Source organism: Lipophrys pholis (genome assembly GCF_963383615.2).
Source record: "Lipophrys pholis genome assembly, chromosome: 22".
NCBI classification, from domain to species: domain Eukaryota; kingdom Metazoa; phylum Chordata; class Actinopteri; order Blenniiformes; family Blenniidae; genus Lipophrys; species Lipophrys pholis.
Window position 1 is genome coordinate 7,396,467 of NC_137644.1, and position 17,913 is coordinate 7,414,379.

Here is a 17,913-nt window from a genome sequence, read left to right on the forward strand (position 1 = left end):
CATTGTAACGGGTGAGATTACCGAATAAAGTGTTTCTGGTCGGCTACATTCATCAAACTCGAATTAGCTCTCAAGTGAACGTTAAAAAAACGATGGAAACGGATTATTTTATTCATGTATTAAGTGTCTCCCTTATGAAATGCGCTGGACGTTTTATTACCCGGTCACTTTAAGTTCCCCCCCGGTTTGTTTGTACTAATGGTACATTCCGTGACGTACCCGGACATCCATTGAAACACCCGAGAGGCGCGCAGACTTTAATTCAACGATTTTATTGAAAATAAGGTGACACATGTAAACTTAAATTACTGTGATTTAAATCGGATTATACTGTCTTACGAACGGGATAGTTCTTACAGTACCAAACTAAGCTTTAACTCAATAAATTGGGCGAAGTGAACGTTTGTTTGGCTGTTAGCAGGTTGCTAGCACGTTTTTGCTCAACATGTTGACATGTTTCTGTCACGCCACATGTTTACATGTTGCTGCAACTTCACGTGTGGACCTCTTGCAACAACTCCACACGTTGACATGTTGCTGTAGCTCCCCGTGTTGACGCAACTTTACATATTGACATGATGCTGCCACATGTTGACATGTTACTGCAATTCTTCTCATGTAGAGATGTTGCTGCAACTTCACGTTTAGAATTTTTGCAGCAACGCTACATGTTGACATGCTGCTGCAACTCCACATATTGTCGTGTTGAGGGAGCTCCCCATGTTGACATGCTGCAGATATTGTCATGTTGCAGCAACTTCACTTGTGGACTTGTTGCAGCAACGCTACATGTTGACATGTTGCTACCACATGTTGACATGTTGCTACCACATGTTGACATGTTGCTACCACATGTTGACATGTTGCTACCACATGTTGACATGTTGCAACCACATGTTGACATGTTGCAACCACATGTTGACATGTTACCATTTTTAAAATATCTGAACTATATTTAGTTGCTGCCAGTTGTTTAGTCATCAATCTTTTTTCATGTAAGTCTTCCTCATGCCTATCTTATACTTAATTCTGTGATAAAATTATCATCTAATGTTCTTTCACTATGTAAATGTATGTTTAGTTTTCTGATGTTTGTCTGGGCTCTTGGTCTGAACCTCAGAAGCACAGAGGAAGATGCAGGAGGACTCAAGCCGCAGCCCCTCGTACACGGTGCCGTGTGAGGACTACGTCCACGTGGTGGAGTTCAGTCCGTTCAGCTCTGGTGCTCCGGCCTCCCTCCTTGCTTACGGTGGGAACCAGTACGTGGTCGTGGGCACATGCCTGTTCCAGGTGAGAGATTACACACACACACACACACACACACACACATATATGCATCTGAGCTCTGAGCATCAACCTGCTCTCACAGGAGGAGGACATGGAGGTGGAGGGAGTTGAATTCAACGTTCTTCGGGCTTTCCATCACGAGCTGCGGGTCGATGCTCTCGCCTGGAGTCCCGAGTCTCGGCTGGACCGGATACCAACCATCAGGTACTGTAGACGGCTGCATTCAGAGCCAATAGACAAGCTGCAAAATATCTAATGCACTGCTAAGATCAAGTATGAGATAAGAATACCAACATTTTAATAAAATTACATCAAAGAAAATAAATTAAAGTGAGTTCAGGGCCTGAAATTAAACTCTAATTCACCAAACTAAAACAACCATAACACCTACACATGCAGATTAAATCATATACAACAATACTGACACATTGACAGACATGCGCAGATTGAATACAGTAAACTAGCACCAAAATGTTTAATAGTACTCCCAGTTAGATTACTTTACCACGACCTAAACACATATGAACAATATATTCAAATGAAATAATTTATAACACCAATACATTTCATGTTATATACAGATTGAATACAGCACCACACTTACTATCTGTCTATGTATTTAATTAGTTGAAGACTTCATTGGGATCAGAATGTTTTTCAGGAGGAACCTGACAGACAACAACTGGCAGTTAAATCACAAGCACATTCATATGGTACATTAATCATTTGTTTTGGGATTTTGTTTACTTTATTGATCCCTCTTAGGGAAGTTATTTCTCCACATTTAACCCATCCGATCTCTAGGAGCAATGGGCAGCAACGGTACAACGCCCGCCGAGCTGGTGGAGGTCAAAGGTCATGTCCCACAGCTGTGGGATTCGAACCCGTGAACCTCAGGTCCCAACACAGATCAGATACAATACACGCCACTATACTTGCAGCTTAAATACACTCAACTAGCACCAGCATGCTGTTCAGTACGTACTGAATACCACACAGCAACACCAACACATTTACCAAAGATGTCAAAATGTTCCCTGTTTCAATCCATCCTCCTCCTCTACCTTCAATATTGTGTGACACTGGAAGTGATCCCAGTTCATCAGTTACAGTGTGGTTCAGCAGTCCATCACAGTACAGACACACACTCACATTCATTTTAGTTCCATCAAACTGGCTTCTTTCAATTAGTTAACTGGAAACAATACACCTCTCAAAACAAGAACAAAAAAAGTTATTTCACGGTGCTTTTACTTTGAAATATATGAAAAACGGTGAAAATTGATTTCTTGGAGTAAGATATGATATTTAGAATATTGAGAACTTATAATTAGCAGCTAAAGCTTCTATCTATCTTATTCAAATAACACCTCGGCTTGAAAAATGTACGGAATGTAAAAGATAAGATAAGATAAGATATCCCTTTATTTATCTCGCATGTGGAGAAATTTGCAGTGGTACAGCAGGATAGTACAGAGAAAGAAGCACACATAGCAGGAACTAAAAAAAGCAGATAAAAATACAATATAATAGAAAAATATGCACACGGTGCCTATAAGTGTGGACATGTACAGAGTATGGGGGTGGATGTATTGCACAAAAAAGCAGGTAAAAATACAATATAACAGAAGAATATGCAGACGGTGCCTATAAGTGTGGACATGTACAGAATATGGGGTGGATGTATTTTACATAGTAAATACGTTCTTATAGATTATTGTAGTTATTGCACCACTTCTTGCCCAGTTGGAGTGGAGTGATATTGTCCGGTTGTGGTGTGCAGTGGTCTATTGGGAGCAGGCTTGGTTGAAGAGTCTGACTGCAGCAGGGAGGAAGGACCGGCGGTATCTCTCCTTCAGACACCGCGGGTGGAGAAGCCTGTCACTGAAGGAGCTGCCCAGTGATGTGACGGTACCATGTAGGGGGTGGGAGACAGTCTCCATCAGGGATGAAAGCTTCTTCAACATCCTCCTGTCTCCCACCACCTCCACAGGGTCCAGGGGGCAGCCCAGGACAGAGCTGGCCTTCCTCACCAGTTTGTTCAGTTTGTTCCTGTCTGCAGCCGTAGTGCTGCTGCTCCAGCAGACCACTCCATAGAAAATGGCTGATGCCACCACTGAGTCATAAAAGGTCCTCAGGAGCGCTCCCTGCACTCCAAAGGACCTGAGTCTCTGCAGCAGATGGAGTCTGCTCTGGCCCTTCTTGTAGAGAGCTTGTGTGTTATAATAAACATAAACATAATAAACATAAAACAAGTTAATTTCTAGATTGTTTGAATTAAGATATTTAAGATGCATTATCTTAAAACAAGTTCCTCATCTTACTGAACTATATTAGTTTTTAGGGGAATTTATCCTAAATGAAGTGGGGTGACACATTCTGACTACAAACAAGACTAATGAACTTGGTAAGATTTTGAGTTTTTGCATTTTCCAATTTCACAAAAATTACATTCAGACCCCATTGACAGGACGGCGTTTCGTTCCAGAGAAGTTTTGACATTTTTATAATATTTGAAAACGATGTCCAGTCACATGGAAACACTGAATGGAAAACAACATGATTGTAAAGTCTTGACTATTCAGGGCGTTTGTAGTGAAGCGTATGACTCTGTACCAATGAAGACACTTTATTATTTCTGCAGACATTTCAGTTTTAGATGTTGCATCTCTAAACTTAACAAAAAACGACCTCATAGCTTTCCACAAGCCTTACTAGTGAATATTCACTGTCTGGAGATGACAGGATGATTATAGAGAGTTTTCGGCAAGTCTTGAATCTGGACTTGGAGGAGGTAAAAAAATAATAAATCCAACCACTTTCTGTACCGCTTTATCCAACTCACGATTGGATTGTTTACTTAAATCTACCTAACAGTGGGTATAAATGGATATAGGCAGATTACAAGTCCATCACAAGGCACACACATTCACATCTCCATTCATCTTAACCTGTCTTCTAACTCCTTGGGAGATCATGAGATTTCTAGTGGCAGCACATGAGTTAGTTTCAGCTTACTCTGGGACTGTGTGAGCAAATTTGTCCATTTCCTGGAACATCTGCAGCTCAAGTTCCTCAGTTATGTAAGGAATCATTGAGACTGTTGGAGTAGAAAAACTGACAACTTTATCTTTTAGCAATACAAATAAAAAGAACAACAAAGAGACGGTCTTCCTGTGACCAGAACAAGAGTCGGTTGTAGTGAAAAGTCAGCAGCCACACTGTGAAAGTAGTCATCAGAGGCCCTCACTGTCATACTGTGTGCCAAGTTGTTTCAGGTGGCTCTGGACAGGAGGGAAGTAGCCTCGCTGTAGATTGTTAGAAAGCAAGAGTTTCCGCCTAATTGGAGTGGTGGATGGGAAGGTTTCCGTGGTCCCTCAGGAGGTGTTTAGCTTTTCAGTAATTGAAAAGGAAAGGCAGCGATAATTCCTGGCCTTCTGTGGTTTACTCCGCAGGGCTCTCGAGCCAGCCCCGTGACGTGCGCACATGTTATTGCGCTGATGACTTGCCCACTCAGGTTGCATCCCTCCCTCCGGTCCGCACGTAGCCGTGCCTTCCAGGAAAAGTACTGCGTTCTCACGGGCTCGCCACTATCGGGGGGCCCAGAGAGACGAGGGGAGAAGACGGGCGTCCAGATGCAGCGCTCCCTCCACAGAGGCTTTTTAATTTGAGACTGACCCAAAGACTATCGAAACTCCCACCAAGCACACAATGTTTACAGTTTTTTACATCATGTTATAGACCGGGTGGCTGGCTTTGATCGGAGGAAAGCTTCCAACAAGTCCAACGAGCAGTACCTGGTGAAACATGCAGCCCTTTGATGGGAATTTCAGAGCAACCCCAGAAGACGCAAAACTCCTAAAGTCTCTCGATACGCATGTAGATATCGGAGGCCCCGTTTACATGTTTCAAAAGGAAACGTATCTGTTCCGAAAAAGTTTGTGTTTTACTCTTGATCTCACCATGTATGCAAGCTATGTAACGTGCATGGTGACATCATTCACCAATGCAGCCAGCAGGAAACAAGCGGCACAAACACTCAAAAGTTTGGTTACATTTCAGGAGAAAGGATGACAACAGGGCAACTTGCATAGTGGATGTTTCATCAAAGGGAGGAAATACGACCAATATGCAGAAAGATTTGCTCACACAGCAGGGATAACTGAATGAATGTCGTGTTTTCGATTGGCTCTGGAGTGAATCTCAACCCAGCAGCAGCGGAAATGTTAGTACGTTAGTAGGTTTTATTTCCAAATGAAAATCTATAAGAGATTCAATAAAGAACAGAATCGTTAAGGAGAAGCAAAAATTTAATCTGAATCGTAAACGCTTATCAATTCCCATCCCTAGTCTCAACTACAAAACTACCAAGTCCCAGGAGAATATGGACTGGGAGTCATGACACTCCGGGGGAAGTCATGTTTGTTATTGTCCATCTATCTGCGCATGTGTAGAAAAACTACAGTATTTACTGCATGCGCGGTAGCAGCATTTTGAAAAGGTTGCGGTTTCCCCCGTTTGCATGACAACGGAGTTGGGGGTGTTTTCAAAAAGTTGCGTAAAGCCTCAGCAGGTCCCAGTGACGCAGAACCTTCGCATATCGTTTGTGAATTATTTGTGCGTGGGGTATAAACTAGGCTTAGATTGGCTGTTGGTTTGGTCAGGTGGCTACGATGGTAGTGAGAAGACGGGCCTGAGCTGTAAAGCAAAGCTTTGTGTTCGCCGAGCGGTTTCTATCTCAACCTTCACATACGGTCATGAACTTTGGTTCGTGACCAAAACACTAATTGGTCTTGGGCTCTCTCTCGAAGCGCTTCACAGAGTGTTGTGGGTTTTTCCTGTTGTAGAGACGGGTGAGAAATAAAAGCTTCTGAAGCTGACTGATGTTCCAGGCATTCGTTTATTTCTGCAGAAAAAGGGAAAACAATCAAACTCTCAGGTTGAGTCATAATAAAGTCTTCTAGGAACGGAGCACAGCACCGGCGTTCTGTTGGAGCCGGTTTGACCCACGTGATGGAGGATGTGTTATGTTATCAGGTTGTTTATGTGAAAAAGAGCCTGTGACTGTGTGTGTGAGTCCGACCCAAATATCTCCATACTGCCACCCATGTGGACGAAGAAGGAAAGACGACCCATGAAAGGATGGACGGAGCATCAGAAAGATTGAATAACGCGAAACTAAACAATCTCGCGTCCTAATTTTGAGTCATTTAAAACAATCGGCTGGGTTCTGGATGTTCAAAGCTAAAGTTTGAATCACAGCAAAACAGAAGGGTTTAAAATCTGTGGAGTTTCCTTCTTTCGCTCTGAAAATGGCTTTGACATTTGAAAAAAAGTTCAAAGAGCGAGCATGTGTTCGCCGTGTAACGTGTTGGGTTATCCTAATATAATCTAATCTACTGTAGCAGTAAAACCCCGAAGCACATTAGGCGTGTTTGTAGTGACGTGCTGCCAAATCTCTCTGTGCCTGCAACCCGAAATGTGTGAACCGCTTGTCTGTTTATTCTGGTGATACGTGTGTGTTTTTCTTGTCATAAGTGAGTTAGTGTAATTGTGTGAATAATTGCAGGCGCTGGTGTATACGAGGGCTGATTAGAGGGGAAAGTCCTCTGCCTGGCTCCGCGCGGAGACGTGCGCGAATGGCGTGAGGAATCTTGTTTTTCTCCGTGTTTATATTCGCTTGCAATTAGAATCTCCCTGGCAGCGTTTCCACTGATCACCGTCCAAGTTTCTACCGCACACACACACACACACACACACACACTCCTGAGGTGTCAGGTTGCAGGTGTGTGTGTGCAGAAAGCGATGTCGTCTGTCACTGGGCGCACACCATCCGTCTCCGTTTGACGTTTTGCTTTTTAAAATCCCTTCTCTTCCTCTGTCTTTGCAGATTGTGCACCGCCTCAGCCGACAGAAAGCTGCGCCTGCTGACTTCGGATCTGCAGGATCAGCATGAAGTCAAGGTAGCGCAAACATCTGGAGCACATTGGCCACAACATGCGCTTGTCATTTGGCGTCAGACTTTCTCAACTTAGCGCTGACATTTGGTACTTAGCTACACAGGAAATGGAGCCGCTCGCAACAGGCTGCGGAGCCACAACAAAGCTGGAAAGAGGGTTTTTTTTTTGGTTTTTTTCTTGATTGTTTTGTGTTTGTCTTGGTTCTCCCGTGCAGGTCATCGAAGGCCACACCAGCTACATTAACCATTTGGTGTTCGAGCCCACGGAGGGGAAACAAATCGCTTCCGTCAGCGATGACCACACTTGCAGGTCCAAGCCCCTTTTTTTTTTTTTTTTTTAAGTTTTTTATTTCCATGTGTTTGAATGTGTGTGTTCCCAGCTTCTGATTTTCAGTTCTGTTCTCTGTTAATGGTGCAGAAAGTCCTGACAGTGTTTCCACAGTGAAACATGATGCTAAGCACAACATGCTCCAGTGTGACTGTGCGTAAGCACAGAGCTGCTTTGTAGCTTTTCTAGCTAATTGGTTAAATATGGAAATCCAATTAGCTGCAGAAAGATTTTCCTCTCTACGGTTTGGGGTGGAGGGGGGGCGAGGGGGGGTCTGCTGCAGGGTCCCCAACATTTTCTTTTCAATTAAGGGTAGAGGAGGGAAAAAGTGTGTTAGTAGCTAGGGTCAAAGCAGGGACACCCCCCCTCCCAATCATGATTCTGGTTTTCCTTCAACTCTGCTGCGGTGTTACAGTCACGTACTTCTCATTCTGTCCGTCCATCTTCTACGCCACAGTATATCCTGAAGGCAGGATACACTCCGGACAGCTAACACACACCCGTATTGGGACCGGACGACTATTTACAGTCAGAAATCAACCTGGGGTATTTCTTTTTGAGCTGTGCGTGAAGAAAACCCCTGCACCCACAGCGACGGCACGCAAACGCTACGCTAGAAGACCCGTCAACCTGACATCCGAACCACTGCACCAGCCAGCGTGAACCCTCCATCACAGAGCTTCCACCACATTGTTTCTCACCAGCTCTCATGCCAAGTCGGCTTTAGATTCACATTACAAGAAATGGATCGTGATCGTCTTGATCCAGGGATTGCATGGTGGTGTAGTGGTTTCACCTCACAGTGAGAAGTTCCCTGGGTCTTTAGAGGTTTTCTGATTTCCTCTCACAGTCCAGAAACCTACATTTTGGTGACTCCGAAGTCGTCCACAGGTATGAATGTGTATGGCTTTCTTTATCTTCCTGGGGTGAGCTGGTGGCCTGTCCAGGGTTACGTTAACCTTCAGTTAGCTGGGATCGAATCCAGCCACATGACAACGGCTAGGATAAAGCAATAGAGATGATAGATGGCCTTCTCTGGTTTTGTTCAATCTCTTTACATCTTTTCATGTAAATGAGTTTTTTAAATGCATTGACAGTAGTGATGTCCCTCCAGCTCAGGGTTCAGCAGTTAATTTTCTTGAATATACACCATGGGTTGATCTCACCTCTGTCAAATACTAATAACATGTCAGTCTTTTACTGCTAAAACAGCCCTGGCCCCAAGTATGGACTCCACTGGACCTGAAGATGGGCGGTGGTATCTGGCACCAAGGTAGCATGATCTTTGAAAGACTTTGGCCGTCACTGACGTGTGATTCGTTCGCTGCTTCACTGTACTTGGACCCCTTTTGAGAGAAACTGACCACTACAGAGCAGCAGCAGCCTATCAGAGCTGCAGGTTTGCTTTGACCCAGTTGTCCTCTCAGATTTGATTTAATTCTCATGCTTGAGAAGAACGCAGCTCCAGTAGAGAGAGCAGGTGCAGATTGTTGCAGGATACACGCTTCCTTTTTTAACTTTTCAATGAAAGTCCCGACAAGCTTGTTGGTTCTGTTAGATGACATGGCTTCAACTTCCCGGCTTGGCCGGGTTGGAGCCTCTTACGGGCCGGTTTTGGCCCACGGGCCTTATGTTTGACACCCCTGCTCTAGAGTAATTCACAGTTCCTGAAGAAAATGCACACATAGCTGAGAGGCTGAATATGAAGCGAAAGTTGAAGAAATTCAAGATGTTGAGGTAGAACAAGTTGAAGTTAGAAATACTAAAGTAGCATAAATATTTGAGGCATTAATCCTGATTACTGTCCAAGCATTTATTTAATTAATGGATGACACCTTGCTTTTTTAATTGGCGTAGCAGAAATATCAGAGATTTGCCCAACCTGCAAACCAAACAATGAACCTGCTTCAACACTTCGAAAGCAGCCAGGTTCTGCAGAAAATAACCGAAGTGACAACCTTGTGTCAGACCGAGTTCAAACTGCGTGAAGCCTCTGAACTGACACCTCCGCTTCAGAGTATTGATCGTAGGGTCACACATGAGACAGAACAAATCTCTGCTCCCATCTTCTCCTCTTCTTCTCCTCATCCTCCTGCCCCTCTTCCTCCCCCTCCTCCCTCCGCTGACCGGCCAGAGAAAACAGGAGTGCGCTCCATCTGCTGAAAGATTTAAATTCTGTCATGTTGAGAAAATATGGGACGCGGGAGGAAGACAGGGGCGGAACAAGGGATAGATCAAGTTAACAGGAGACGACCTTCCAGTCAGCCCACACAAACCGAGGCCCGATAAGAAAGGCGGCGAAGCGGCCCGGCACAGCTCGGCCCGCATGTATAGACTCCTGACCTCTCCGTCACTCTGTTGGCTTTGGCAGCAGCCGCCTCTACTACAAGTTTGCTTAGTTTTGTCATCACGGTCCCCTGCGGCTGTGGGAGCTCGGCTGTTGCCAGTGTGCAACCCGACGCTGCAGCATGGAGGTGGGGAGGCAGACCCCTCGTCCCCAGTGGGGGGGGGGCTTTGTTTCATGTAGTCTAAACAGTGAGGAAATGTGCCGCCTGGAGATCACCAGGGCACACTGCAGGGTCTTTAGAGGCTTTGGGGTTGACTGAGTTCGCTGTTGAACTCAAGATAAGACACACCTGCTCCCGCTGCATTATGTATATGGTTTAAAGCAATTTGTCCCGTTCCCACCGATAATCCCCGTTTTTTTTCCCTCCTCCAATCCCCTATGTTGTGTAAGGGAGACAAATTACAGCAGCGTGACTCCTCATCCCGTCTGTTTTCTATCAGCACGGTTTGACCTTTATTCTTGCGATGTACCCCAATAAACCCCACCCATCGTGTTCCTGATATGTTCTCCCGGCGGGATTACAAGCAGGACCTGGTTTAACACCATCGGTTATATAAATGTGCGCATTAGCACGGTATCGAACAGCTTATGTCTGTTTGTTTGGTCAAGTTCGCGTCACAGATATCGCCTAGAGATCTCCATTATCAATCTTGTTTTAATCACATTTCAAATGTGATTCGTACCCATCGTCCTTCTAGTAAAGACTCATTTCAATTCAATGAAATTAGTTTTTGTCAACAATGAGACTTCTGTGTCGTTTATATTTTCTCACATAAACTGAAATATTTCAAACTGACTTGTTTATCCTTTATACAGTGCATTTGAGTCATAAGTCATGAAAATGAGAAATTCAGTCTTTATAGTGAAATATTTGATGAAATCATAATTTGTAAAAAAGAAAAATATATAAAATAATCAAACGCCAAAATTGTCACACTCCTTTCAGTTATTCATTATGTTTTCAATTATTCAGTATCTATCACTTCTATCTGTATATTTGCATATATATATTTGAACTAAAACTGACTGTTTACCTCAATCTGATGTTTTATTCTCATGACTATTTCTCTTTGAGTTGAAGTGCTCATGAAACTTACTTTAACCGTCTTTTAGGCCCCGTTTACGTGTTTCAAAGTGAAAACGCAAAACTTTCATAGCGTTTTCTGGGTCCATTTACTTGACAGCGGTGCACGCAACACAACGCTTTGAAAAACGCTTTGACTGAGTATCCTTGGGAATGGAAAACAAGACTTTTTTGGGGGGGGGGGACTGCATGTGGGCATGTGCACCATGGCCGTAGTAGACACTCAGTAGATTGACATTAAGAACAATGTTTATCTACAGAGGTGTGTGTGCTTTCATTACAAAAACAAACAGCTCCCACTAGTGGCCAAACATGAAAACTACATTTTCAGTATTTCTGCCATTGCTGTGTAAACGGACATCGTTTTCAAAACTTTGCCATGTAAACGCAAAACTTCTCTGAAACGGCATCTTAAATGTAACAAGTCTTCGCAAATGAAACTGGTTTATACGTTTTTTTAGTTGTTGGGAATCACCAGCTAACTCGGTGTGCGCGCCTTTGCATTGTGACAGGACGCCTGCAGCGATCCACCCGGGCTCAGGTAGAACGTTCAAACTCCACTCCTGCTGTCCACTACCTCTCTCCTTACAGCCTCTACCTTTTAAAGTTCAGAGCCACAAACTGTATTAACAATGTTTTATTGCTTCACTTAGAGCTCACATGGTTCCAGTAACTCAGCAGCCAGAGTGCAGCATGTGGTTTTTCAAAGATAATGTTAGTGTTTGGAGTCTAAATGAAATCTCGAGCAGGTTCTGTTAGAACTCTTAGATGCTGATGTTGACATTGCACACCTCCACCAGGATGACCCCGCAAGGCTCCGGGATAGGATTATATTGTTCAACTCTTCCAGCCCTCTCTCCCTCCAGAGAGTCACCTTCGATTATTTACTCTGCTCTCCACAATAAATCAGATCACACACCGCTAACAGCATTTCCCGTTTCCTCCACTTATGGGAAACACCGACAAACCATAACGCTCTGGCCCGGCTGTTTTCTCACTTAGATAACACAATACAGGACTCGAGTTGTCCTTTTCAACTCTGTTGTACATGGAAGCCGAGTGTTATTGCTTGCTGCAGCGTTATGCAATTACACGGTGTTTTATCAGAGGCGGTCACGCGTGTTTTCGTGTCTCATGTCTTTTCACCTCATTCAGCAAAGGTTATGTTGTTCTGGGGAGCCGGCCGCTCTCCATTTGAAGGGCAGAGCGGTTGACCACAGTTTGGCCGTTGGTGGCGTAGCGTGCAATCGAGCCCCGCTTGGCCAGCGGTCTGAGAGAACGGGGTTCAGCCGTTGTTTTCCTGGTGTGGTCTGGGTTTTCTTTGCTCCTCGCGCTGCGCCGTGGAGGCTCTGGCTGCGTCCGCACACGGGCAAAGGCACGAAGCCTGGAGTTTTGACGGGGCTCCATCCTGCTGCAGGGGAGAGCAGGCAGGAAAAGTTGAGTGTTTACTGAGGTCTTCATCTGAGACGGGGCATATCCTCCCCTACACCGCACCACTGAGGACATCAATCTCTCCAACAACACGTTTGACATTTAGATGGTCTTTGGAGGTGCTTTTTGGGCTTTATTACATGGACGTCTTCTGCATGACCTCATCAGTCAGCGCCTTCCCATGCTTCACAAGCGTTTGCTTTATATTCCCAGAAACACTTGCAGCCCCCCCCCATCAACCCCCCGTCCCCACCTTTTCTTCTAGTTCATATAGTTCAGGGATGGTTTAGGTGTGGTTAATCGGAGCTCCAGTTCTCAGGAACCGCAGCTCTCCTCATCCAAAGGGATTCATTACATCCGTGGTGTTTCTCTGCTGCTTTCTGCTTTTTCATACACTGGTGCAGCTTTCAGGACCCCCGTTACTTTAATCCTCACTCCGATTCTCACTTGGTTTCAGGAGAGTTGGATTTCTCTGAAGCAGGACGCCGTTCAGCTCCTCGCCGCTGCTCTTCCTCAGCTGACGTGCGTTTTCGCTGCCCTCACTGCACTCCGCAGAAAATGAATGGCAGCGGGCCGCCCACAGCGCAACATTCACTGTAATGTGAGTGGAGCGTAACGCCGACTCAGGCAAGCGCGCCCCACCCCCCACGCTCCCTCTGCCCCTGTTGTCGTAGCTCAATGTAACGTGAGGCTCTCGTTTTTCCTCCGTAAGAGGAGTCCAGCATGCGTCTGTCTGTCTTCATGGCTCAAGGCCCGCATCCAAGAAAAAGGACCATTTTTCCCTGGAAAACCACAAAGAACTGCGCACATCACTTGTGCACAAACAGCAGGATTTAGATAAATTAGGAGCAAACATGAAGTTGGAGGAAAAACACGACATCCATCATTGCCCCATCGCATGCCATGAAGATTTCTTAGGTCTTGCACTGAGTTGCAAATTTTGAGGAAAGTTAAGCTTGAAAAAACAACCAAATGTCTTTTGAAGGAATATTTTGAGAAATCCTGCGGCACTAATAACTAGTTTTAAGGCATCAGTGCTCCACTTCAGTGTTTCTGTTTCAGGCAACATTTTACTTCATGCTTTCTGCATTTTACACATTTACCTCTGTTTCATTCATTAGCTTTACATGCAGTTTGTGTTTGAAATTGCATCATCGCATGTCTTTGGCCTCATATTTAGCTTTGGCAAATCACCTTCACCCGTTTAGAGTCACACACAGACACGGCTGACGTGCGTGTTGCTCGTGTAAAGATCTTTTGTGCGATGTACTGAAAATGGACCTCTTATTTGAGCAAATGTCCATTGATCACGCTATCTAACCCTAATCCTTAGCACTACGAGATAGACACAATGCTTGTGCCATCGGCCAATATGTGCACTAATCAAGGAGCCATTGTTTGTGCAGTACAATCGGTAGATTGCACCGTTCACCCAAAAGCACCAGACACTTGAGCGTCAACGCTCTGTGTTTCCTTTACGTACATGAACACATTTTAAACCTTGTCATGCATGCCTCCTTTTTGTAGTTCGTAACTTTCCCTGCGAAGTCGTTTCTAAATTTTTCATGGAAGTCATCTGAAGTTCAGATAAGGTAATGTCATAAATAATAAAGAGGTAATGTTATAGATTTGACTGTATCTGAGCACACATAACTACAGTCTTTCCAGGAAGGGATCGTCAATTCGTCAAGTCTTCTTTGTTCCTTTCACTTGTCAAACATGAGCAGTACTGCCCCCAGAGGTCATTAGTGGTATCACTCTGTGGTGTTCATTACTTGCGTAGTGTTGTAGCAGACAGTCGGAAGGCCCCGTTGGTATCTGTCTGCATATTTGGCCTCTAATAGGCCTCTAGTGTCTTGCCCAAGGACACATGGGCAGGACAAGCCGAGGGGTCAAACTGCCATCCGTGGGATTAGAAGATAACTTTGTCGGCCGACTGAGCCTGACTGATTGTTGATTTACTTTATGTCTGGATTATCTGAGGAAGTATGGCATCAGGAAGGAACTCGGAGTGGAGCAGCTACTCCTCTGCATTAATAGGAGTCGTAAATTTGCTTTGGATGTTTGCTGGTTGCTTCCTTCTGGAGGTGTACTAGGCATCGCCAACTGAGGTTATTCCAGGACCTGCTGGAGCAGATCTTGTGCGGCACTAAATGAAACATGCACCCCTACAATTGTCCTTGACCAGCCCGTGAGAGGCCATTGAGTTATTAATACCAGTGCTTTACTGTCACTTTGTAGGAGACGCTTCTGTCAGTTCATGTATTTGTGCTCATGGATGCACGTACAACAATGTTAACATGTGGTGAAGTGAATTCTGGTGTTTCTATTTTGGTCGTTGCACTCGTTACGAGGTGGGATTTTAGACGAGGGAACACTAAGTCCTCAAAGTTAAAACCAAAAAATGGTCAAGTATAAGGATCTTGGTTAGTTTGATGGCTGAACGACTCAAATTAGAGAAGCTCTGGACCTGCAGCTCTTGCTGCCAGATACCAGAGAGAGCACATCTTCTAGAGTCCAGTGGAGTCCATATGTTAATGGGTGTTTTGCTTTTTGGTTTTTATAAGTATGTTGCACACAAACACACACACACACACACACCAATTAGCCTCAAGTACATATTTTGGATTGTGTGGAGCAACCGGAGTACCGCACAGGGAGAACATGCAAGCTCCACAGAGAAACGCTTCAAACTGGAAATCCAAGTTCTGCTTTTCACTTTCAAGCTGTTAAGCCAATGCAAATCCTCTCTATTCCTGTCTGTGCTTGAGTCAAAAGAAAGTTCAGTAATTGTGTAGTTCTTAGACTAATAGTTTCTGTCTGTCTTTACCCGGTGAACTGAAAAGCTTTCAGTGGGGAACTTGTTTGGTTTTTATGTAAGCTTCTCAAGAATCAGTGCTATTTTTAGCTGCTTGCTCTAAAACCCCGTCTTTGGCGTTAATTAAGAGGCAATGGGTTTTGTTTTTGAGTTTCACATCAAGTGCAGTTCACATATCAAGCTGAATCAGCCCATAACAACACTAATTAGATGTAATTAAAACCTGGAGTGCTTCACGTTAATGAGGGAAACATACAGGCTTTCGCAGTAAAATCCCACTCGCAAACACAATGTTACTTCCGGCATAGTGAGTTCAAACAAGGCGGCTTCGCAACATTTTATTGGTGTTCGTTTTAAGCACCGTTGTTGATGTGATTTTTTTGTGTCTGCAGGGTGTGGGACCTCGACGGGAATGAAAGCATCACGCTGAGACTGCGCTCCCCTGGCATCAGTGTGTGCTGGCACCCACAGGAAGTCTTTAAGGTAGGACAGGTGGTTGTTTCGGACGCACTGCTGAGTTAAATGCAGGCGTTGCATGTGTACCACTCTATTCCACTCACAGAAGCAGGTGCAGTATTCGACGGAGTGTAAAAATGTTAGAATAGGGCGATGCGTTAAAAAAAAAAAAAAAAAAAACTCCAGCCGTTGGTCCTCCGCCCAGTTTCTCTGTTGCCAATAAATTTCACTCCGTGTGTGCGTCTTTGCAAATGGAAACAGGCCAATGCTGGATCGCTGCTTGTTATTAGCAACCCTTTAGGTCAATTAAACAAAATAAATCAAACTGACATCTCTGCTAAAGCTGTGCTTCAGCAGGGTGAATGAGGGTGGCAAGCAGGGGGCAAGACACACCAGTTCATCACAGGAGACGTTACTGTAAAAGGAAAAGAGTGAGCCACACTCACACAGCCGTGTTCTTTAATCAATTATTCACATAAATTTAATACATAGTTTTTTACTACGTAAGGAGAACAAAATAAAGCCGACATTAACATGACGGAACAATCAGGTCACCGAGGGAGTTAGATTATGGTGTAACAGAGAGATGGGAAGAGTGATATTTCTCTATGTAGCATGATGTTAGTGTGTGGGAGAGGTGAAGAGAGCAGAGGGTTGTCGGTGAAGGTCAAGCGACCCTGGGTGGGATTCTCTCTCAGATAGGGGGGAAGGCGTCTTGTCAGACATGTCCTTAGAGCACCGACAAGTCAGAGGCAGGGTTTGCCAAAAAAGATTGTAAACAATGATAACAGACGGGGACGGTCACTCTATTAACGCTAATTGACATGAAACCCCAGTCTTGGTATAGTGAGCCAATCGAGAAGAAAAAGAGAGGTGCATTGAGGAATCTTCTGAGACGAGTCCAGTCGACCTGATTGTCTCGCTTTGAGTTGCGTCCCACCAGGCCGAACGAATATGCAAAGACGCAGAACATCGTCTTAAAAGCAACTAATGAGTGGAGGTATTTTCAACTTTTTAAAAGTTTTACTGTGCCTTGAAAAGTGGTTCAACAGATCCACGAGGCTGACGTTACCAAAGGATATAGTTCAGTGACAAAAGAACAGCTGTCCAAGATATTTCTCTCTCTGTTAAACTGAAATCTCACTTAGTTCCTCCACATTCACAAATGTTGGGCTGGTGTCCATCTGCTGCTGGAGTTTGCCCCCGATGCTGCCCTGTGCTTTCGAAATGATCTTTTTTTATAGTCAGAATGGATCCACAAACACGTCCTGTAAGTGTAACGTCCAAACACAAAGGACACGTTTTCTGTCGTCTCCAGTTGATGGTGGCAGAGAAAAAAGGGACGATTCGCTTCTATAACCTGATGACGCAGGAGGCCATCCTGTCGCTGGACTGCGGGCCGCTCATGTCCGCCGACTGGTGCCTTCCCAACACCATCAAAGTTGGCGGCGTGGCAGGCAACGACTGGCTCATCTGGGATATCACTCGGTCCAGGTGAGGGCGCCGGCGGCGCCGACGCTGCTCGAGGTGTCCACTTGAAATGCGTCTGAATCGTGTCGTTTGTATTTGCAGTTACCCCCAAGAAAAAAGGCCAGCTCACATCGATAAAGCTCGACTATTCAAGTAGGGAACTGCTTTTTTTTTTTTTAAAGAATGTTAACATTTTAAATGGTCAAGTTTGTCTTATATTTCAGACACAAACAATAATCTGTGAATCTTTACTGTGAATGATTTGGGCGTCGTCCTGCCTCACAGGTGGTCTCGAGCCAATGAAAACCTCTTTGCCACCACCGGATATCCAGGGAAGATCAGCAGTCAGATATTCATCCACCACCTTGGCCACCCACAGGTCAGTATGTGTGTTTGCGTGTACGTTTCACATCCACACTGTTTTCTCTCGAGTGCTCCCCGCAGCCTCACGTCCCATGTGTCTTTCCAGCCGGTGGTGATTGGATCGGCCACCGTGGGATCGAGCCTCAGCTGGCACCGCACTCTGCCGCTCTGCGTGGTCGGCAGCGACAGGAAACTTTGCTTTTGGATGACTGAAATGTAGACGCGTGGAGCACTTTCTCTGCTGGATACCTTTGATTGCTGTTTTTCATAAATGGTCAATAAAATATTTTTTCAAGTACGTGCCAGGCTGGTATGGCATCTGACGAGAATTGGCTACACGCAGGCGCCTTTGTTCTTCTGATTTTAACTG

At 44.8% G+C, this 17,913-nt stretch overlaps 1 protein-coding gene across 3 annotated transcripts; it reads left to right on the forward strand.

Annotated features, from left to right (window-relative positions):
* On the forward strand, window positions 1-17,876 carry nup37 (nucleoporin 37). 3 transcript variants are annotated; one of them, XM_080492072.1, is made up of 11 exons: window positions 222-285; window positions 960-995; window positions 1,121-1,290; window positions 1,370-1,491; window positions 7,178-7,250; window positions 7,462-7,556; window positions 15,647-15,737; window positions 17,029-17,204; window positions 17,283-17,333; window positions 17,466-17,559; window positions 17,650-17,876. In XM_080492072.1, exons 3-11 carry the CDS (start codon window positions 1,135-1,137, stop codon window positions 17,761-17,763), a joined length of 972 nt encoding a protein of 323 aa, XP_080348198.1. In that variant the 5' UTR covers window positions 222-285; window positions 960-995; window positions 1,121-1,134; the 3' UTR covers window positions 17,764-17,876. The 3 variants fall into 3 exon arrangements, with proteins under 3 accessions (XP_080348197.1, XP_080348198.1, XP_080348199.1); XM_080492071.1 differs by lacking the exon at window positions 960-995 and having other exon boundaries at window positions 1-285; XM_080492073.1 differs by lacking the exon at window positions 960-995 and having other exon boundaries at window positions 1,129-1,290.
* Window positions 17,877-17,913: the final 37 nt, after the last annotated feature.